The sequence below is a fragment of the Pungitius pungitius genome, chromosome 3 (genome assembly GCF_949316345.1).
Source record: "Pungitius pungitius chromosome 3, fPunPun2.1, whole genome shotgun sequence".
In the NCBI taxonomy this organism is placed as follows: domain Eukaryota; kingdom Metazoa; phylum Chordata; class Actinopteri; order Perciformes; family Gasterosteidae; genus Pungitius; species Pungitius pungitius.
In genome coordinates, this window is record NC_084902.1 from 1,234,437 (window position 1) to 1,254,471 (window position 20,035).

At 46.1% G+C, this 20,035-nt stretch overlaps 2 protein-coding genes across 11 annotated transcripts in view; one reads left to right on the forward strand and one right to left on the reverse strand.

Moving 5' to 3' along the window:
* phldb1b (pleckstrin homology-like domain, family B, member 1b) overlaps positions 1 to 1,368 on the forward strand; it is a 33,591-nt gene extending 32,223 nt beyond the window's left edge. For all 10 annotated transcript variants that reach the window (XM_062560995.1, XM_062560996.1, XM_062560997.1 and 7 more), the window contains one exon: positions 1 to 1,368. In XM_062560995.1, coding sequence (XP_062416979.1) covers positions 1 to 141 — 141 coding nt within the window. In that variant the 3' untranslated portion in view covers positions 142 to 1,368.
* Positions 1,150 to 20,035, reverse strand: part of LOC119212480 (alpha-2-macroglobulin) — a 27,932-nt gene continuing 9,046 nt past the window's right edge. The window contains 31 exon segments of the mRNA XM_062561003.1: positions 1,150 to 1,919; positions 2,100 to 2,141; positions 2,573 to 2,678; positions 2,752 to 2,820; positions 3,431 to 3,521; positions 3,611 to 3,729; positions 4,067 to 4,282; positions 4,537 to 4,733; positions 4,928 to 5,093; positions 5,167 to 5,235; positions 6,841 to 6,997; positions 9,511 to 9,592; positions 9,726 to 9,902; positions 9,986 to 10,069; positions 10,559 to 10,610; positions 10,859 to 10,980; positions 12,026 to 12,152; positions 12,458 to 12,683; positions 13,545 to 13,719; positions 13,907 to 13,991; positions 14,091 to 14,216; positions 14,300 to 14,449; positions 15,939 to 16,084; positions 17,110 to 17,173; positions 17,514 to 17,738; positions 17,941 to 18,096; positions 18,479 to 18,588; positions 18,669 to 18,783; positions 18,866 to 18,977; positions 19,541 to 19,625; positions 19,727 to 19,895. Of these exon segments, the coding sequence (XP_062416987.1) occupies positions 1,897 to 1,919; positions 2,100 to 2,141; positions 2,573 to 2,678; positions 2,752 to 2,820; positions 3,431 to 3,521; positions 3,611 to 3,729; positions 4,067 to 4,282; positions 4,537 to 4,733; positions 4,928 to 5,093; positions 5,167 to 5,235; positions 6,841 to 6,997; positions 9,511 to 9,592; positions 9,726 to 9,902; positions 9,986 to 10,069; positions 10,559 to 10,610; positions 10,859 to 10,980; positions 12,026 to 12,152; positions 12,458 to 12,683; positions 13,545 to 13,719; positions 13,907 to 13,991; positions 14,091 to 14,216; positions 14,300 to 14,449; positions 15,939 to 16,084; positions 17,110 to 17,173; positions 17,514 to 17,738; positions 17,941 to 18,096; positions 18,479 to 18,588; positions 18,669 to 18,783; positions 18,866 to 18,977; positions 19,541 to 19,625; positions 19,727 to 19,895 (3,843 nt within the window). The 3' untranslated portion in view covers positions 1,150 to 1,896.

The following is a 20,035-nucleotide window of genomic DNA, read 5'->3' on the forward strand; positions in this document are numbered from 1 at the left end:
AGCCCAAACCCCTCCCTGACCTTCTGCGTGAAGACCCATGACCGGCTCTACTACATGGTGGCGCCCGCCGCCGACGCCATGCGTATCTGGATGGACGTGATCGTCACCGGAGCCGAGGGCTACACGCAGTTCATGAACTGACCGACGACCCCCCCCCCCCCCCCCCCACACACACACACACACACACACACAGCGCCTTTATTTTGTTACGGTTACTTTCTTTACTTTTCAAATGTCACACTTTTTGCCTCCACATTTTCTATGTGATTCATCTTGGGTTGAAAAAGGGAGACGACACACGTCTGTAAATAAACCAAATGTATAACTGTCAAAGACTGTAAAAAGCCTTTCTATATTTGCCAAATTGAGATCTTTTAGTCACTGTTTGTTGAACCTTATTATATTATTTCTTTTTTTTTTTACTTAATAGAGGATATTGCCAAATGACATAATGCCAATGTGTAGTTTTGACTGTTAAGTTCAGATAGTTTCAATCAAAAGGTTGAGAGACGTGTGAGAAGCAGAAGGTCAGATCTCCACCACGCTGACGTCAGCGCTTTGTTACACAATGAAACACTTATGAAGCACCTTTTTGGGGAAAGAAATCTGATCCAAAGTAGTTAAAGCTTCTGTCGAATGGGTCCCTCCCAGTAACCCTGAACCCCTCTAGCATAATGTTAGCATTATGCTAATCACGCGGCCTGAACGCTAGCTATTCTCGCTTATCACTATTAAATTGTATTTTGTCTTTAAACCGTACAGAACTTCTTCTGGAGAAGCGTTCCTCCAGTTTAGCGACTACAAACATCTGTGGTCTAAGGAGCAGCTACGGAATTGTTTCTCCTCCTTGGTTTAAGTGGGACAAAGTCTTTGTGCTAAGCTAGGCTTGGCTAGCAAATCAATTTCATCAATGAACAAGTAGTCGGCTTCACAGAGAGCCACAAACGGGCTGAACTCTTACAGGCCACGTGACTCTGATCCTTCAACAACCTCATGTTCCTGTGATGGAAAAGCAGCTTCGAAATTACGACATGATAAAACGCTTGTTTTCTGAATGAAGCATAAACAGGTCAATGCTAGGCTACGCTAACGTGGCAACTCCATTAAATAAAATAAGATGTTTCTCAAAGTCCTAATTTTGATGTAAAAAAAATGATGCCTACAGCTGTGGAAGTTTGGTATAATATACATTGAGTTAAAGGTGGTCGATGGATGTGACCCCCCCACTGTGTGACCTGCAGGTATCGATCCATCGGTCTGGAGCTGTGATTCTGAGCATGTGGAAGTGTGTTGCTACAGTAATTATTATTATTTATGGTTGTGGTGCCTGAGATAGTGACATGTTTACTTCTTAAAAAAATAAAACAATCGTAATATATTTTGTCCCCCCCCCCCCCCCACCCCGGCTTTCCCAAAACCAAACTATTTATCACTGGCAAGGCTGTTAAATCGTTACCGTGGTGATCTGTGATTAAGAAAAGGAAACTTAAATCTACTGTAAAGAGGCTGCCTGAATGAAAAAATGAAATAATGACTGCTATTGAAATGGAACAGTAGTTTATTAAAAGATGAGTACACATTTGTATCATTTATGTCAGTGTGTCAAGGTACATCTCAAATGGTAGTGATGTATGGATCTACCTTTAGTTTTTTTTTAAAGTGGTACAACACACAAACAGGACTTGTTTTATGCCTAGAAAGTAGATCCTGTCACACAATACTCTGACCAGACTGGGGTTGGTTCTCTGTCTGAATAATGTGGATTTTGTCAAATCTATTAAAGAGAGAGAAAGAAAACATTGTCTGCTTGTCTTTAAATCACAAAGCAAAAGAAGAAATGGAAAAATATTCTCTAAGAAGAAGCACAAGTGGAAGTTTCTTTGTTGGCTCCGGATTCTACAGCTCGTTCTCTGCGTCGTCTGGAAGCACAACGTTCAAAACATTCACTGCAAATATGAAATATTCGTTTGCTTGTGATACCTAAAAGCAAAACATCTGGAAAATGGGCAAAGTTGTTATTCCTTTCCTGCTTGTTAGCACATGAATGCTAACATCTGTTAGCATTAGCTCTAAATATGGTACTTTGAAGTACTACTTACACTGGGCGCAGGGGGAAGTGTAGTCAGTGACGGCTTCATCGCCTGGAAACAAAGCCGCTCACACATCAGATCAACAGGAAGTACAAAACCTTTAGCATTTTACACCCAGCAGGAAGCTAACTGAAGGGCGGGAAAAGTCAACGTCAAAGCTCTGAAGTCTGCAGAAAGAATGTAAATGCGTTTTCTCCAATATTCAGTACAACCATTGGTGATGACATCATTGATGTTCCTCTGGTCCCGTGACCTCAAACAACCAATCAGTGTTTAGATCAACAAGATGCTAACGGCTAACCCACAGAGGTTCACTTCAGATCTATTATCCTGCGTTTAGGCTCTGCTTTGTGAACGTGAGAACATTTTAGCATTAGGTTGTGTTCACAGGTAATCTGTAACTTGGATCTTTAGTGATACTCAATGAATCCAGAGGTTTTTACATTAATATTAAAGATATTGCAGGTTGTTGGACATCTTACTGGTCTGGTAGTAGTCGTAGACTTTCACCACAGCTGGTTTCAGGTTCCTCACGGCGACGTCCTCCTCCACAGTCACACTGAGGACCTTCGTCTCATCTTTCTTCAGCTGCAACAAACTGAGGACGTCAGACAAATGGAGACATTTATCGATACGAATCATGTGTTTTGGCGCTTTGTACCCCGTCTAAGTAGATGTTGATGAATCCTTCATCCACGTCCACGCGCTTCATGGAGCGGTCGCCCTTCAGCTGCAGAACAGTTGGAATATTGAGAAGACTGAGTAGGACGTTAAATATGTTAAGAAGACAGTAGGACGTTCAATACGTTAAGAAGACCGAGTAGGACGTTAAATATTTTAAGACAGTAGGACGTTCAATACGTTATGAATAAGACAGTAGGACGTTCAATACGTTATGAAGAAGACAGTAGGACGTTCAATACGTTAAGAAGAAGACAGTAGGACGTTCAATACGTTATGAAGAAGACAGTAGGACGTTCAATACGTTAAGAAGAAGACAGTAGGACGTTCAATACGTTATGAAGAAGACAGTAGGACGTTCAATACGTTAAGAAGAAGACAGTAGGACGTTCAATACGTTAAGAAGAAGACAGTAGGACGTTCAATACGTTATGAAGAAGACAGTAGGACGTTCAATACGTTATGAAGAAGACAGTAGGACGTTCAATACGTTATGAAGAAGACAGTAGGACGTTCAATACGTTATGAAGAAGACAGTAGGACGTTCAATACGTTATGAAGAAGACAGTAGGACGTTCAATACGTTATGAAGAAGACAGTAGGACGTAAAACACGTTAAGAAGAAGACAAAGTAGGACTTTGGGAGTCGGGAGGCTCACCAGCTTCAGGGAGCTTTGATCCAGGATGAATCCAGAGAGCAGTTTGATGTTGATGATGACCATGTTGGTTTCCTCTCTCCTGCCCTGGTACCTACACACACACACACACACACACACACACACACACACACACTTGTGTATATGAATATATGTTCATTCAGCAGAATGTGAATCAACTACCTGAAGTGCACGTAGAGGACCAGCTGAGGCCGGCTGATGTTGCACTTGGGCATCACGGAGGTGGAGATGTTGAAGGCAGAGAAATCGGGTGGAGGAGGGATGTTGTAATGCATGGAGACCTGTGGGGACACGTCACAAACCAACCGGTGACTTGCTCAGTGACACACGGAGCAGCTGGGATTCAAACCACCAACCTTACGTTCTCAGCACATCACAGTACTCCATCACCCACATCATCAAGTAGAGGATGGAGCTCAAAGAGTTTAAAACTTTTTGTGTTGCCGCTCAATTCAAGAATAAAGAAATGTCGATTCTTTTCCTTCATCACAAAATATTTAAAAACAACAGATTTGAGCATTGATAAACAACATTATTGGTAATCAGCATCGATGAAGGTACAATAAAACGCGGCCTTTTGTCAGCGCTGTGCAGGTAGCTCCTCCCCCGGGTCGGTACCTGAGCCAGCACGCAGCTCTGCCCGTGGGCCCGCAGCGAGTACTCCCCCGGCACCTGGCTAAGCTCCTCCTCCTGGTACAGCAGCCGGTTGACCCCGCCCACCGTGAACTCCCGGCTCGGACCCCCCGACGACGTCACCGTCACCGTGGTGACGCCCTCCTTGCTGTAGGTGGCGGCGCCGTACTTGGCCAGAGCCTGGAGGGCCACCACGGTGTCCTGAGGGAAGCATTAGGGAATTACCCACAAGCCATTGCAATGTGACGCGGATGATAATATAAACGTTAAAATGTACAGAAACATGAAGGATTCAAGATGAGAAGAAACAAAACTAGTTTGATTGACAGCGCCTGGAAGGTGTTGTCATGGTTACAGTACATGTCTCCCATTCGTATTCACACCATCACAAGCCCCTCCCACACAGGGGGCGCCGGTCAGGCCCTGGGGGGGGTTAGGATTGCTCTCGGGCCTACCTGCGTGGAGGAGAACCCCCCGTACGGGTTCTGCTGCTGGACCAGCCAGCGCACGATGTCCGAGGAGTACTCGAGTCCGAAGCCCGGCACGGCCGGACCGGAGAGCAGCGCCAGCAGCACGTAGGACGTCATCTCCACCTCCAGGGAGTCCGGACCTTTCCCAGAAGCCCCGGCTCTGCTCCAATGGCGGCCGCCACCTGCCGGGCGGACGGGGCGCATTCCGTTAGAAGGTTAGTGAGGAATCCTTAGCAGGAGGTTCTACAGGCTGCAGATGGTGATACGAGCGGCCGTCATACAAGTGACATGATGAGAATAAAGACGATCCAAAAGCCAACGGAACGCATGGGTCACTACGAGGGTCTTTAGACGAGGTGGAAGGAGGAAGCCTCACCCTCTGTGCTGGACTTCTGATGTAGGCGAGCGAGGAGCACGGCCTTCGCGTCCTTGTCTCCGGCGAGGGCGAAGGTGTAGGACATCAGGGCGGAGGTGTACAGGTTCTCCAGCTGGTCGGACATGGCCTCCTTCAGGCAGGTCAGACACCCCTGAACCATCGGGTCCTGTGTCAGGGACCAGAGACGCCAGTCAGGGACCAGTCTGAAGCGAGGAGGAGGAGGACGACGTGAGACTCACCTTGGCGTGGAGCTCCAGCAGAGCGGCGGTGATGTAGGCCGTTAGCGACACGTCGTCGCTGACTCCTCCCTGAGGAACAAGCAGCTCCGTTACCATGGAAACCAACGGCCTTTTGGGCCAGTCTCTGGCGGCACGTAGTTGCTTTTGTTGCGCTTTATAAAGCTTTTCATCACGTTGAAGCTGAATCCATAATATTAATAAATAATAATCACATTGTGATGTAATCACACATCCGATATTTCCCACATTTTGGGGCATCAGCCCATAAAAGACGAGGAGACGCGTTCCGCTCCGTTGCTGCTGATTCGACGCCTTTGATCGCTTTAAACTAGCTGATTGATTATGTGAGCGCTCTTCTTTTTTTTCTTCTACTACTACTTCTCCCTGGGGGAGGAAACTCTTCTTCTCTCCACTGAAGAAGCCATCTGAGCCGAGCCACTGAACGCTCAATATCAGGATCAAAGTATTTATTTACATCACACCCTGAACATCGTTTCAACGCCCAGAAATACATTTAAATTAGGGCCGGGACTTTAGCACGTTAATTAAGATTAATTAATTACAATGTAAATTAAGATGAATTAATTACACAAAAAATAACACATTAAACATTTTTTACGCATTTTTACACTTATTTTTTGCACCGCGGAACGTTTCTCACTGGATGAGTTTCGGAGGACCGATTATACCGGAGCACCAACTAGCGTTCATGACTTCAGACAACAACAAACCACAGTGAACATGAACGAAGAAGCTGACGAGACCGTGTCGGGTGGCCCCGTGAATGGGAAATCTTATTATAATAAACACACGGATGGAAGCGTAGATAAGAGCGTGGTTGTGTGCAAGCTGTGCAACAAGGAATTCACATCGAGCCTCAAGTATCACCTCAACGCAACACAATTAGCAGCTAGCGTGGACGTACAAGGACCCACACCCAACCCACACTGCACCAGAGGACTGGTTTAAGGACCAGGGTAACTAATTCCACATCTGACAAAATAACCAATGTTCTGAATGTACTTGAAAGTATTGGTCTACTTAAAAATACATAGTTTACAGAAGGTCTACTTACCTATAGGCTACCTGAAGTTCTGAAAGTACTATATTTCTAAATATGCTATTTCTACACTTGTCTGCTGGAATTGGTTGAACAAAAATAAAAATCCATGTGAAAAAAATGACTACCCACTGTTCTCAGGTCAAATATTTTTATGTATAATACATGCGATTAATTTCGATTAATTAATTGCAAAGCCTCTAATTAATTAGATTAATATTTTTAATCGAGTCCCGGCCCTAATTTAAATGTTTAATTTTTATAGTAATTATAACTAATGACTAGGAAATAAAAGGTTGCATAGCAAGTCCAACAGATCTGAATTCACTCCAATATCTATTTCATATTTATGTGATCTCCATTCATCGTAACCAAAACTACATTTGACCGATTATACCTGAACGCATCACGATGTACCTGAAGGGAGCCTCTGTTGGTCATTAGCCGTTAGCCGTTAGCTGCTTCTAGATGTTCCTCCGCTTCAGGAAAACACTTTGATTGAAAGTTGCTCTCAATAATTTGGAATGTTTCCTCTGTGTGTGTGTGTGTGTGTGTCTGTGTGTGTGTCTGTGTCTGTGTGTGTGTATGTCTGTGTGTGTGTGTGTGTCCGTCACCTTCATGCCGTTGTGTATCAGCCTCCCCACAGAGCGCACACAGCCGTTGGGCCGCTGCAGGCGGCTCAGCCACCGCCGGGCGTCACCGATGTGGGCGTCGTCCATGAAGATGTACGGCCGCGCCCCCCCGAAGGACTTCATCACGAAGGAGGTCAGCCTTGGGGGTCACATTATAGTCGTTGAGCATGAATCCTTTGAGAAAAAGATTCTGTGGCAGCACTCGCTCCACTTAAAAAAAGGTCAAAAGGCTCTGCAGATGGATCAATATGAATATTGATCAATGCTTCTTTAAACAAAAAACACATTTTCTTCCTTGTTAGGGAGTCTGGATGCATGTGTGTGTGTGTGTGTGTGTGTTGTAGACACACACAACGCCCCCCAAGGCACTGAGCTGTAAGCCCATTAAATGCAAATATATATTAATATTTTCTGGAAGACTCATCGTGAATTAAATTATTATATAGGAATTATTATATATATTATTATAGGAATGTTGGCAGTGTGTGTGTGTGTGTGTGTGTGTGTGAGGTTGGACAGCGACGTTCTAAATAAGATGTTCCCTCATTTTCTCGGACCAATGATGCAACAGCAGTTTATCCCAAGTTATATAAATGATCATATTCTGCTACATTACATGACATTACATTACATGTCATTTAGCTGATGCTTTTATCCAAAGCGACGTACAATAAGTGCCTTTCCACATAGATACAAACTCAGAAAACAAGTAACAAGAAAGTACATTTTTCATCAAATAAGCAGTTACAAAACATGTTATAGAAAAGTGCCATTATAAGTACAATTTAAGTGCTATAATTTGTTAGTGCTACGGTTTGCTAGTGTTTTAGTCAAGGTAGAGTCTAAAGAGGTGTGTCTTGAGTTTTCGACGGAAGATGTAGAGGCTCTCTGTGGTCCTGATGTCATCAGAGAGCTCATTCCACCATCTGGGAGCAGGACAGCAAAGAGTCGCGATCTCGTCGAGTGCTTTTCTCTCAGTGAGGGAGGAACAAGCCGCTTTGCAGATGCAGAGCAGAGTGTGCGGGTTGGGATGTAGGGTTCCACCATGTCCTGGATGTAGACTGGTCCCGATCCATTCACAGCATGGTACGTCAGTACCAATGTTTTGACCTGGATGCGGGCAGCTACTGGTAACCAATGAAGTGAACGGAGAAGCGGTGTGGTGTGGGAGTATTTCGGAAGGTTGAAGACCAGTCGAGCTGCTGGATTCTGGATGAGCTGCAGTGGTCGTATGGCGGTACCTGGGAGACCCGCCAGCAGAGAGTTGCAGTAGTCAAGGCGGGAGATGACAAGCGCCTGAATCAGTACCTGTGCCGCCTTCTGAGTGAGAAGGGGACATATTCTCCTGATGTTGTAGAGCGTGTATCTACAGAATCGGGTCGTCGCTGCGATGTTGGTGGTCAGGGAGAGTTGGGAGTCAAGGCACTCGGAGTGGGCGTTAACGCGGAGTTGCCAAAGTTAACGGTCAGGTCCTGGGTGGGCGAGGTTCTTCCAGGGAAGAAAAGTAGTTCGGTCTTGTCGGGGTTGATCTTCAGGTGATGAGCGGACAACCACTGGGAGATGTCAGTCAGACATGCAGACATCCGTGCCGCCACCTGAGTGTCCGAGTCGGGGAAGGAGAGAATTAGTTGGGTGTCGTCGGCATAGCTGTGATAGGAAAAACCGTGCGAGCGATTGACGGAGCCAAGGGAGTTGGTGTAAATTAAGAAGAGGAGGGGGGACCCAGGACGGAGCCCTGAGGAACCCCAGTTGTAAGGGGACAAGGTTCCGACACTGATCCTCCCCAAGTTACCCGGTAGGTGCGACCGTCAAGGTAGGATGAGAGAAGAGACAGCGCGGATCCTGTGACACCAAGTTCCTGAAGGGCGGCGATAAGGATCTGGTGGTTTACTGTGTTGAATGCTGCAGAAAGGTCCAGTAGGATGAGCACGGAGGAGAGCGAGGCGCCTCTAGCAGCGTGGAGTTGTTCCGTGACAGCGAGGAGAGCAGTCTCTGTGGAATGGCCCGCCTTGAAGCCTGACTGGTGGAGGTCTAGAAGGTTGTTACTATGGAGGTAGGAGGAGAGTTGGTTGAAGATGGCTCGTTCAATTGTTTTGGACAGGAAGGGAAGGAGGGATATACGGGTCTGTAGTTGTTTACTTCCGAAAGGGTTGAGGGTGGGTTTCTTCAGAAGTGGGTTAACTCTTGCTTCCTTCAAGGTGTTGGGGAAACAGCCAGATAACAAAGCATTGTTAATGAGACATGTGAGGAAGGGAAGAAGATCAGAGGCGATCGACTGTAGGATATGAGATGGGATGGGGTCAAGTGGGCAGGTGGTGGGACGGGCAGAGGTTATTAAGGTAAGGACTTTGTCAGGGGACAGGGGTGTAAAACAGGGTAGTGAGGGTGATTGGGGCGAGGTCTGTGCGATATAACTGGAAGGAGGTGGGTTGGAGAAGGAGGAGCGTATGTCATCTATTTTTCTGGTAAAGTAGGTGACAAAGTCTCTTGGGAGAAGGGTGGAGGGGGGAGGAGGACTGGGGGGTTCGAGGAGGTTAGTGAAGATGTACAGTACAAAATCTGTCTAAATGAGTGAAAAGTCACATTAACTGAAACAGTGAGGATTCTTTAGTGTTGAACATTAAAGTCGTTGTCGTCCTTCTGTTCACCGACCACGTGTTTCCAGACTCGTCCCTCTTCCCAAAAGCGCTGAAGGAGCCGTCGTCGTGCTTGTAGGTGAGTTCCCTCTGATATCCTGACACACACACACACACACACACACATCATGGCCTGATGCTCTGACAGTAAAATGTGATCAGAGCACGATGAAGGATGAAAAAGCCTCGTCACTACTCAGAGTTCAGAGGTTAAACCTCAGAGTCCCTCACCGGCCTCCAGGAAGCGTGTCGCGCGGCTCTGAACCTCCTGCGTCAGCTGGTTGGTGCTCCTCAGGTAGTCCAGGATGAAGACGTTGGGCGCGAACAGCAGCATGTTCTGCTCGCCGCAACCGTACGGCATGGCCAGGAGCTGGTCCAGGTTCTTCAAGGCCCGGCCCATCAGGTCCCCTGTGGAGGCAGAGGCCCATCTTATAGCACGGGGGGGGGGGGGTCCTGGTTCTACAGCTGGAGGAGCTTGAAGTGACACATACCCACAACAGAGACGGAGGCCCTGGCCGATCCAGGCACAAACACCTCGGGCATCAGAAGGGAGACGTTCTTCTCCACGGGCCCCCCTGACCCCCCCCAGAGCAGACGGCACATTAATGACCCACGAAGAAGAAGAAGACTTAAAGCAACTGTTGCTCGAGTTGGATGAGAAGTTCAGGTCTATGCGGTAAGAATGAAGCCACTGGCTGCAGCTGATTAGCTTAGCACGTAGCCACAGCTTAGCGCGTAGCCGCAACTCAGCATGTAGCCACAACTTAGCACGTAGCCACAGCTTAGCACGTAGCCACAGCTTAGCGCGTGGCCACAGCTTAGCACATAGCCGCAGCTTAGCACGTAGCCACAGCTTAGCACGTAGCCACAGCTTAGCATATCGTTCAGAAGATCAGTGATAACACATTGCATTTTGTTGGAGTAATGGAGGAGGACACAACAGGCTTTTTAAAATTCTGACCAGATGTGAAATAGTTTTGAGCACATATTTCACTTTTGTATGTGTTGACACAAAGTTAAATAAAAGGGTCAAGAGGACACACAGGTTGTTGGTGAGCGCTCACCTTCAGGACAGAGCAGCGCGTTGTGACTGGCCATCTGTGGCGTCCCTTCAGCCTAAGAACGAGATTTCATTTAAAAAAGGAAAAAAGCCAGGTGCATCTTTACCTGAGCTCCATTGAGTCTCCATCACTCACTGAGCTGCTCACTGAAACTCCAAATGTGGATTCATCCGCCAAAAAGTCATCAAATTATAGAATGTAATGAAAAAAAAGAGAAATAGTACAGCATTTGATCCTTCGAGGGGGGGCCGGACTTATCTGCTCGTGTCACTTCCTGTCTACTCATTTCTAACATTCACTGACCTCCACCAGCAGGGATCGGACCACTGAGTCCACCTGTCCCGCCTCGGGGACAACGGCCACCTCGTTACCGCACAGCAGGTCGGTCCTCAGGGCCTCAGCACTGACCTTCAGATCCACCTGACCTGTGTGAGACAGACACAGAGACACACACAGAGACACAGAGACACACACAGAGACACACAGAGACACACAGACACACACAGAGAAAGACACACACAGAGACACACAGACACACAAAGAGAAAGACACACACAGACACAGAGACACACAGACACAGACACAGAGACACACAGAGACACGCAGAGACACACAGACACACAGACAACCAGACACACACAGACACACAGACACACACAGACACACACAGACACACACAGACACACAGACACACAGACACACAGAGAGACACAGACACACACAGACATGCAGACACACAGAGACACACAGACACACAGACACAGAGACACAGACAGAGACACACAGAGACACACAGACACCCAGAGACACAGCGTCACTTGGTCACATGTTGCACGGAGGCAATGGAAGCAAGCGGCTCACGCTCATTATTCTCCATCACCTCTCTTCTGTTTGTCTCCCCCCCTCCGTCCCCCATCCTCTCGTCTCCCATCCTACTCGCCCTCATTACTTTCCATTTGTTGTCTTATTACACAACACCCAGAATTTGACATTCATTGATCAGGGCTTCGTCTTTTCCTCCTTTAAATGAAAGGACTTAACAATCCCTGTTTAGTTTATGTGTGATTGAACAAACTAAACAAAGCTCTTGTGATTAGTTCACATCAACGAATCATGTTCAAGAATGTTTAACTTAGATAAATGATGATTACTATTTGTCTGTGATTAGCAGTAAAATAAAAACACTGTTATCCATTTAAAACTCACACAGAAAAAGAAATATGACTTTGTCAGTTCCATCAGCTGCTAAGACTTCTAACAATTGTTATAATACTTAATAATATGATTGTATTGTTATCACTAGTTATATTGATGTTCTCCTGTGGGGTCATAAAAATAATCTTTTCACAGATCCCCAAAAGAAAGATGCAATAAATATGTAATTCACCTAAGAGTTGAATAATATTTTAACAAAACATAAGTTCTTATTAATATGAAATGGAACGGAGGCATCTCTATTTATTTTAATACCCAGAGAGGTGGGCGTTAGGACCCAGGAGAAGGTCCGGCTCTCCTCGCCGCACAGACACGCTCGGTACCGGCAGCCATCGCAGCGCCGGGAGTCGTACTGGTCCGACTCGGCCAGCGACACATTCACCTGCAGACAACAGACGGGCGATAATACGCTGATGAATCATCAGGCGTCACATGACACATGACATGTCATAAGTCGCTTTGGATAAAAGCGTCAGCTGAAGGACACGTAATGTCCTGTAAAATGCCAATCATGACATCATCATTACATCATCACAAGGTCTGTTCACTATTTATACTATGACACACACACACGGCTGGTTTATTACAGCTGTGTGTGTGTGTGTGTCGTTAGATGTGATGTAGATACAATGTGTTTCATCTAAAGACCACGCCGTTCCATCCATTTAAATCCCCTTGGCGTTTTACCATGATGCACTTGGACAGGTAGTTGAAGACGGTGGCTTTGAGGGTGAACACCTCCCCTCGGATGACGGAGTAGGGCAAGGTGAGGCTGACGAAGAACGGCTGGAAGGCCGTCAGTTCTGCGTTTGGCGCCACGCCGAAGCCCACGGAGGAGACGCAGAACGCCCCGGCGGCCCATTTGGTGACGGTGTCGGGCACCGTCTTCTCCACGTCTACCGAGCCGCTGTCCCTGTGGAGACACATGAGAACAAAGGTTCAAGTAGCACCGAAGATTCCCAGGAACTTTTAGGTGGGATACCCAGTGTGTGTGGACCATCGACTCTATTCAAGAAGTCGGTGTTGTCATGGTGACGACACCCGATGGTTTGTGGACCAATCGATGTTATGAAACCTTGAGCTTGGAAATGTGGCTATCTTAGATTACGGCTGTTGCCATGTTTTTGCAACCAGTAAACAGGAGGTGACCATTAATACGTCTCTGGTAGAGACCTGTCAATCAGGGTGCAGCCCCGCCCTAAAGAATCTTCTAATTCACTAAATGAACATCATGCTGTATTGAAGAGGACTTGAAACTAGAGACTGAGACCATAATCTCATGTTTACAATGTTTACTGAGGGAATAAATCAAGAGAGAAGTAGAGTCATTTCCTCATAGACGTCTATGGGAGCAGAGGAGTCGCCCCCTGCTGGTCACAACACAGAAGTAGAGTCATTTCCTCATAGACGTCTATGGGAGCAGAGGAGTCGCCGCCTGCTGGTCACTACACAGAAGTAGAGTCATTTCCTCATAGACGTCTATGGGAGCAGAGGAGTCGCCCCCTGCTGGTCACTACACAGAAGTAGAGTCATTTCCTCATAGACGTCTATGGGAGCAGAGGAGTCGCCCCCTGCTGGTCACTACACAGAAGTAGAGTCATTTCCTCATAGACGTCTATGGGAGCAGAGGAGTAACTTCACTGTTATTAAGAACCCTGAGTGGTGGAAATTAATTTGTATTCTCTGAACATGACTTCTAAAGACGTTGGGTTGGTGGTTAGAAGCTAATGGTGCTAAACAACTAGCTGCTACCCAAGAAAAACGTGATGATTACCCCACAGGAACAAGGTCCCAGATCCAAGTCTCAGGGAAGAAGGTCCTGACTGTCTCCTTCTTCTCCACCACCACCTCCTCCTTCTTGTTCTCCTGTTCCCCCTCGTTCATCTCCGTCTCCATCGAGATCAGACCATTGATCATGTAATCCACCTCGTAAGCTATCCCTACATTTTCTAGGGAACAGTAGATATTATTTTATTTCATATGATTACACAACCAAATTTACACAAATCATCTCCCAGATTCAGGTCTCAGTGGAAGGCGCTCTAATAGTCTCCTTGGTCGTTTGGGTCTTTCCAGCCTCGGCTCTGCCAACAAAGACGTCCTCAAACATCTATCAATACAAAGCGCAGAACGTACCGTATTCATAGTAAAACTGGTCGACTTTGTCGCAGTTATGAGGCTTTTTCACATCCGAGTTGGTCACAATTTTGATCCCTATTTCCTAGGAGGGGAAAGAGAACAAAAATAAGAGCCATCTTGATAAAGCAAAATGATTTGGTCCACAGAATGGTTGAAGTGACCCAGATTAACAATCGTCTACTTTGAAGACGCTGTAGACGTCGTCCACCATCTCAGGTTCTGCTTTTGGTCAACTGAAGCAGGGAGCCGGGTCGCTCACATCGCTGGCGTATCCCGACAGCTTCTGTAAAGGCAGCCGGCTGTAGATCTGCACAGAGACACGTTCAATGAACAAAGTCAATGAACAAAGTAATGGTTTGAGACGGGGCGAGCGGCGACCCGGAGGCGTACCGAGTCCACGGTGAGCTCCTGCTCGCGCTGCAGCAGCAGGACGCTGAGGTCCACGACCCTGACGGAGCAGAGGGAGCCCGGATGAGCCTGCAGGCCCAGCGTGGTCCTCCCTGCTGGGAGCTCCTGAAGGGACGAGAACTTCAGAGACACCTGAGCACAGGAGACACCGGCTCGTTAGTCTGAGTCGTCACGGTTCAGAATCAGCACTCAAGGAAAGAGGGGAAGATGTATGTCTTTTACTGATGGTCTCAGTGGCAGAAGCAGATGTTTGATGATACCATCATATCTATACTTTACATATTTTTGGCTAAATGCGTTATTTTCTTTGTATAATTCTTCAAATGATAAAGATTTATTTAATTTAATTATTACTGTATGATAATGTGTTTAGAGCTTGTGTTAGTAAGTTCAAAAGATCTAATTTCTATTTTATAATTGTGTTTATTTTAGGGCTGTCAAAAATAGCGTGTTAACGACGTTAATTAGTTGTTTATTGTTAATTACGTCAATTTTTTTAACACATTTCACGCATGCGCAGTGTGACAAATTATTCAGGTCAGGGAAGTACCTCGTCCTCTAGGGAATGCAGTTCAACCTATACAACACATTACTGCCACCTGCAGGCATATGTCAGGCCGTCAGGTTCAGCAAGTAGTTTGCGCCAGTCCACGCTGAATGTTGTGGACCGGGAGGGGGAGGGGGAGGGGGGGGTGCTAGCGGTTTTCTTTGCAGCGCCAGTCTCATCTTTTTCCGTTCTAATTGCCGCGCTTGACTTCAAGGTGTAACCTTTATTATTGTTCGGTCTGAAACGGCGCGCCCAGTGACGGATGGTGGAGCAATATTGTTGTCTGGGTGGAAATCGGGAGAAATTCGGGAGAAAGGTCGGTCCGGTAGATTTTCGGGAGGGACTTTGAAATTCGGGAGTCTCCTGGAAATATCAGGAGGGTTTACATGTCTGGTCCTCGCAGACCTGGACCATCAGGAGCACAAACTCACAGCAGAGTGGGATAAACTGAAGAGGCTGGAGACCCTTCTAGAGCCATGCAGGGAAATCAGTCTGTAACTTATCAAATGATATTGATTTGATTATTTTCTGGAATTAATTAAAAAGTTAAATATCAATAACATGTATTTATTTAAAAAATAATAATGATGATAATAATAATGATAATTATGTATCTGTGTCCTGTTATTTATCTTTAGTATGCATTTCAGAAAGAAAAAATGGTTAGGATTCAGGTGTAATTGCAAATAGTGATTAATCATAATTAATCCACTGAAAATTCTGATTATTTTTGATTAAAATTTTTAATCATTTGACAGCCCTAGTTTATTTATAATGTTCTCACTTTCTCAGAGCAGAGCCTGAACGCACCATAATGTGACCGAAGTGAACCGTAGTTGGTTAGCCATTAGCTGCTAGGTACCCTCTCCTCTTCATCTAAACACTGATTGGTTGTACACAATGTCCCATGACCACAGATCAATGATGGCCTCATCAGCTTCATTACACTCTGAACGTTAAACGCTGCGTCATTAATCGACAGCGTCATCAGAAGTAGAGAAATGCATTGTATGGTATGGACAACATTTCTTGGACGAGTCATTTATTGCGTACACTGGGTCATTCGGGCGGTACCTTGTTATTGAGGCAGAGCTTGACGTGGAAGTTGTGGCTGTCGGCCACGACCTCGCCGCCGGGCATCACGGTGTAAACCACCACCTGGGCAACGGGGGCCAGACCGGTGACCTGACGGAGGGAGACGGAGACCTCCCCTTTGTTCACTGAAGCAGAAAACACGGAGAGGCAAAACGAAGCGTGAGACCTCATCTAAAACATATACAACGCAAATAATATACTCATTTTAAATGTTCAAGTTGTAGACTGTATTGAAGAAGTGGGCGTGGTCATGGTGACATCATCCCCCGGTTTGTGGACCGACGCTATGAGGCCTAGAGGTCTGCAATTCTGCCGCTGCCATTTTTGATAACGACCGTTGCCATGGTGACTCTAAATGGACCATCATTCATGATGATAAATGATGAAGACTTGAAACTAGAGACTGAGACAATAAACTCATGTTTACAATGTTTACCGAGGGAATAAATCAAGAGAGAAGTAGAGTCATTTCCTCATAGACGTCTATGGGAGCAGAGGAGTCGCCCCTGCTGGTCACTACACAGAAGTAGAGTCATTTCCTCATAGACGTCTATGGGATTAGAGGAGTCGCTCCCTGCTGGTCACTACACAGAAGTAGAGTCATTTCCTCATAGACGTCTATGGGAGCAGAGGAGTCGCCCCTGCTGGTCACTACACAGAAGTAGAGTCATTTCCTCATAGACGTCTATGGGAGCAGAGGAGTCGCCCCCTGCTGGTCACTACACAGAAGTAGAGTCATTTCCTCATAGACGTCTATGGGAGCAGAGGAGTCGCCCCTGCTGGTCACTACACAGAAGTAGAGTCATTTCCTCATAGACGTCTATGGGAGCAGAGGAGTCGCTCCCTGCTGGTCACTACACAGAAGTAGAGTCATTTCCTCATAGACGTCTATGGGAGCAGAGGAGTCGCCCCTGCTGGTCACTACACAGAAGTAGAGTCATTTCCTCATAGACGTCTATGGGAGCAGAGGAGTCGCCCCCTGCTGGTCACTACACAGAAGTAGAGTCATTTCCTCATAGACGTCTATGGGAGCAGAGGAGTCGCCCCCTGCTGGTCACTACACAGAAGTAGAGTCATTTCCTCATAGACGTCTATTTTCTTAACTGACATTATTTGATTCATTCATCGGTTTTATTAACCAGTCAGTTACCAGTTCCTGCTTTAACAGCCACTGGGACTTGACCGTGCTGCACAATTCCACCTCTGGACATCACCTAAAAAAAAACAACCATAAGAGGCAGATTCATGTTTGAAGAGTTGAAATTAGACAAAAGGATTAGAAATGAGACGAAAACATGAGGTCGGGAATGGATGATTCCTTCACAGGTAATAGAAAGCATTAATCTTAAAAATAACATTAGGAAATAAAGTCATATGACATAATCAAACAGGTGGAAAGAATGAACATTTACAAGTAGATTATTCCCATCAGAGGGAGCTTTAAACATACGTGTCAACTAAAAGCAGGAAGGTAATACATTGTTTTACACTCAAAATGTGTGATTCAAGGGATTCCATTTTATTGACAACATCCCTCAACAACAAGAGTCTCACCAGGTAAAAGAAGTCCAGGACTTCCTGTTCCTTCTTTAGCTCAGTCCCCTGGATGATGTAGCGAGCACGCACCTCCTGGTCCTGGTCACAGGCCAACTTCCCGCTCACCTGTACGAGCTTCAGGAAGCTGCTGCTCCTGGAATAAAAGGGCGCCACCCGCTGGTCGGCCGTGATGTGAATACCGTACATGTCGGGCTCGGTGCTCTTCTCCTTTCTGGAAGTCGCCTGTTGACGCAAGCGCCAAAAAAAATAAATGTGAAAAGGTCACTCTGATTATTACCAACACTAACTGTGTTGTTTGCTCCAACGTAGTCGACATGGTTAAAAGTTACTTTGATTGAACGTGGATTTGATGGATAATTGATAAAACAAAGTGATTTGTTAACAGGAACCAAATTGACTCTTCTGAACAAAAACAGCGACTAACCACAAGATGCACCGTGTCCGTCCAGAGAGTCGTGTCCAGAGAGAACGAAGCCACGCCCTTCGAGTCCGTGGTGAGCGTTAGGTTCAGGTGGCTGCCGTGGAACAGGTAAACCGCCTCGTTGGCCACAGCTTTGCCGTCTGCACCAACCATTGTCAGCTGTGAACAGGCGGTAAAGAGGCCCAACATACTCCTGATTTAACAAATCTCCAGCACTTCCAGTTTGACATAAAAACACAGTGGCTATAAGAAAAAGGTCTACAGCCAAAACGTTCATTCCCTTGTGAGTAGTGAATGTGTTCAGAAATATTCACTTGAGATATGTGCGATATGCAAAAGTGGCACAATAGCTAATCTAAAAAAAAAACACTGATTCATCCTATCGGGAGCCTAAATATCATCACTGTGGTCCATTATTTCATTCAGGGTTTTAAAATACTTTTGGTTACAATTTGTCCTGCAGCTGAGAACACTAAAAGAAAAGTTTAAACAAACCTCCTCCCGCACAGGTACGGCATTGGTCTTCAATGAGACGTATTACCTTTCCCTCCAATGGAATGCCGGTCTTGTAGGCAGTGGGTACTTCCTTGAAGGTGACCTTTCGGACGATACTGCTGAAGGTGCTGCGGCCCTCGCCCTTCAGAACGACCCCTAGGTAACAGTAAACATGATGACACGGATCAACAGGAGCCCATTTCTTCAACCATCTGGCTGACCATCAATCGACGTACCAGTGCCGAACTCCTGCAGCTCGGCGGTAAGGTAGAAGAAGTTGGCATTGTGCCCCCCCTTACTAGAAAACTTTTTCAGGTCCACGGTTTGTGTGGCACAACCACTTTTGTCCGTCTAGGAGATAAGGACACTAGTCAATTAAAACTAAAATAAACACATCTGCACTGAGTCACAGGTTTGTATGTGAAGTACTCACAGTCATTTCATACGTCTTGCACGGGTCCGTGTGTTGGGTACTTGAATACCAATATAACCGTTTACAAAAAACTGCCTTTACTGAACCAACAACAGGTTTCCCATAAGTGTATCTGCAGGGGAAACGCAAAAGGATAGTAAAATATGCTGTGGAAATATCAAATGGATTCAGTCATTAAGATGCTGTCCTGAGTTATGACCATCGCCAACCAGTAGACAGGAAGTGTCCACACATGGACTGAGGGGTTAGATGGTGTATCCTGCTTTATGGTCTGTGTGACACTACATGGACCATCATTTACTAAATGAACATCATGGTGTGTTGAAGACTTGTAACTAAAGACTGAGACCATGAACTCATCTTTACTGAGGGAATAAATCAAGGGAATCATTTTCTCGTAGACTTCTATGGGACCAGAGGAGTCGCCCCCTGCTGGTCACTGCAGATAATGCAGCATTAACACTTCACTAGGCGTTAACCTCAGCTGTCACAATGTTGAGAGCCACGTCGAGGCCGTAAATATGATCATAATTTATGCAATTTTAGTATAATGAAACGAATTTGCTCAGGAGTTGCCGCATCATTTTCGTTTTTGTTACCATAGGGAGGATAATTAATTGTTTCAGTTCAGACTTTTAAGGGCCACTATGTTGAAGGTTGAAGTGGGACACTCACTTCCCACAGATCCTCAGCTTCACCTCTTGGTCCAGGATGCTGATCACCCCGGGTAGATGCACCTCTACTTCATACTTTGGCAAAACTAAAAGCAAACGAAACAGAGTCACAAATATTACAGCTGAAAATGTATAGAAATTAAAACCCACTTTTTTGGTAAATTATCATCATACGACTGCTGCAGACCGTATTCCTTGATGTCAAAGCTGTGGGAGATTTGCTCTCCTTGGTCCGTGGAGGCGGTGATGGTGTAGGTTCCTTGTGCCGCCTCGGGGATCACCCGGTGGGCGAGGTCAAGGATGCCGCTGGCGACCGTCTTATTCAACCACTGGGCTATGCGGTTTGAATTAGGATCCTACGTGAAGTCAGAGGTACAGGTTACTATAATGCACGGAGATCCTCTACATCAGTGGTTCTCAACTTCTCTGGCTCCGGGACCCACATTTACCCCATAATGACGAGCCGCGACCCAATTCGATCGGTCAACGGGCCGGG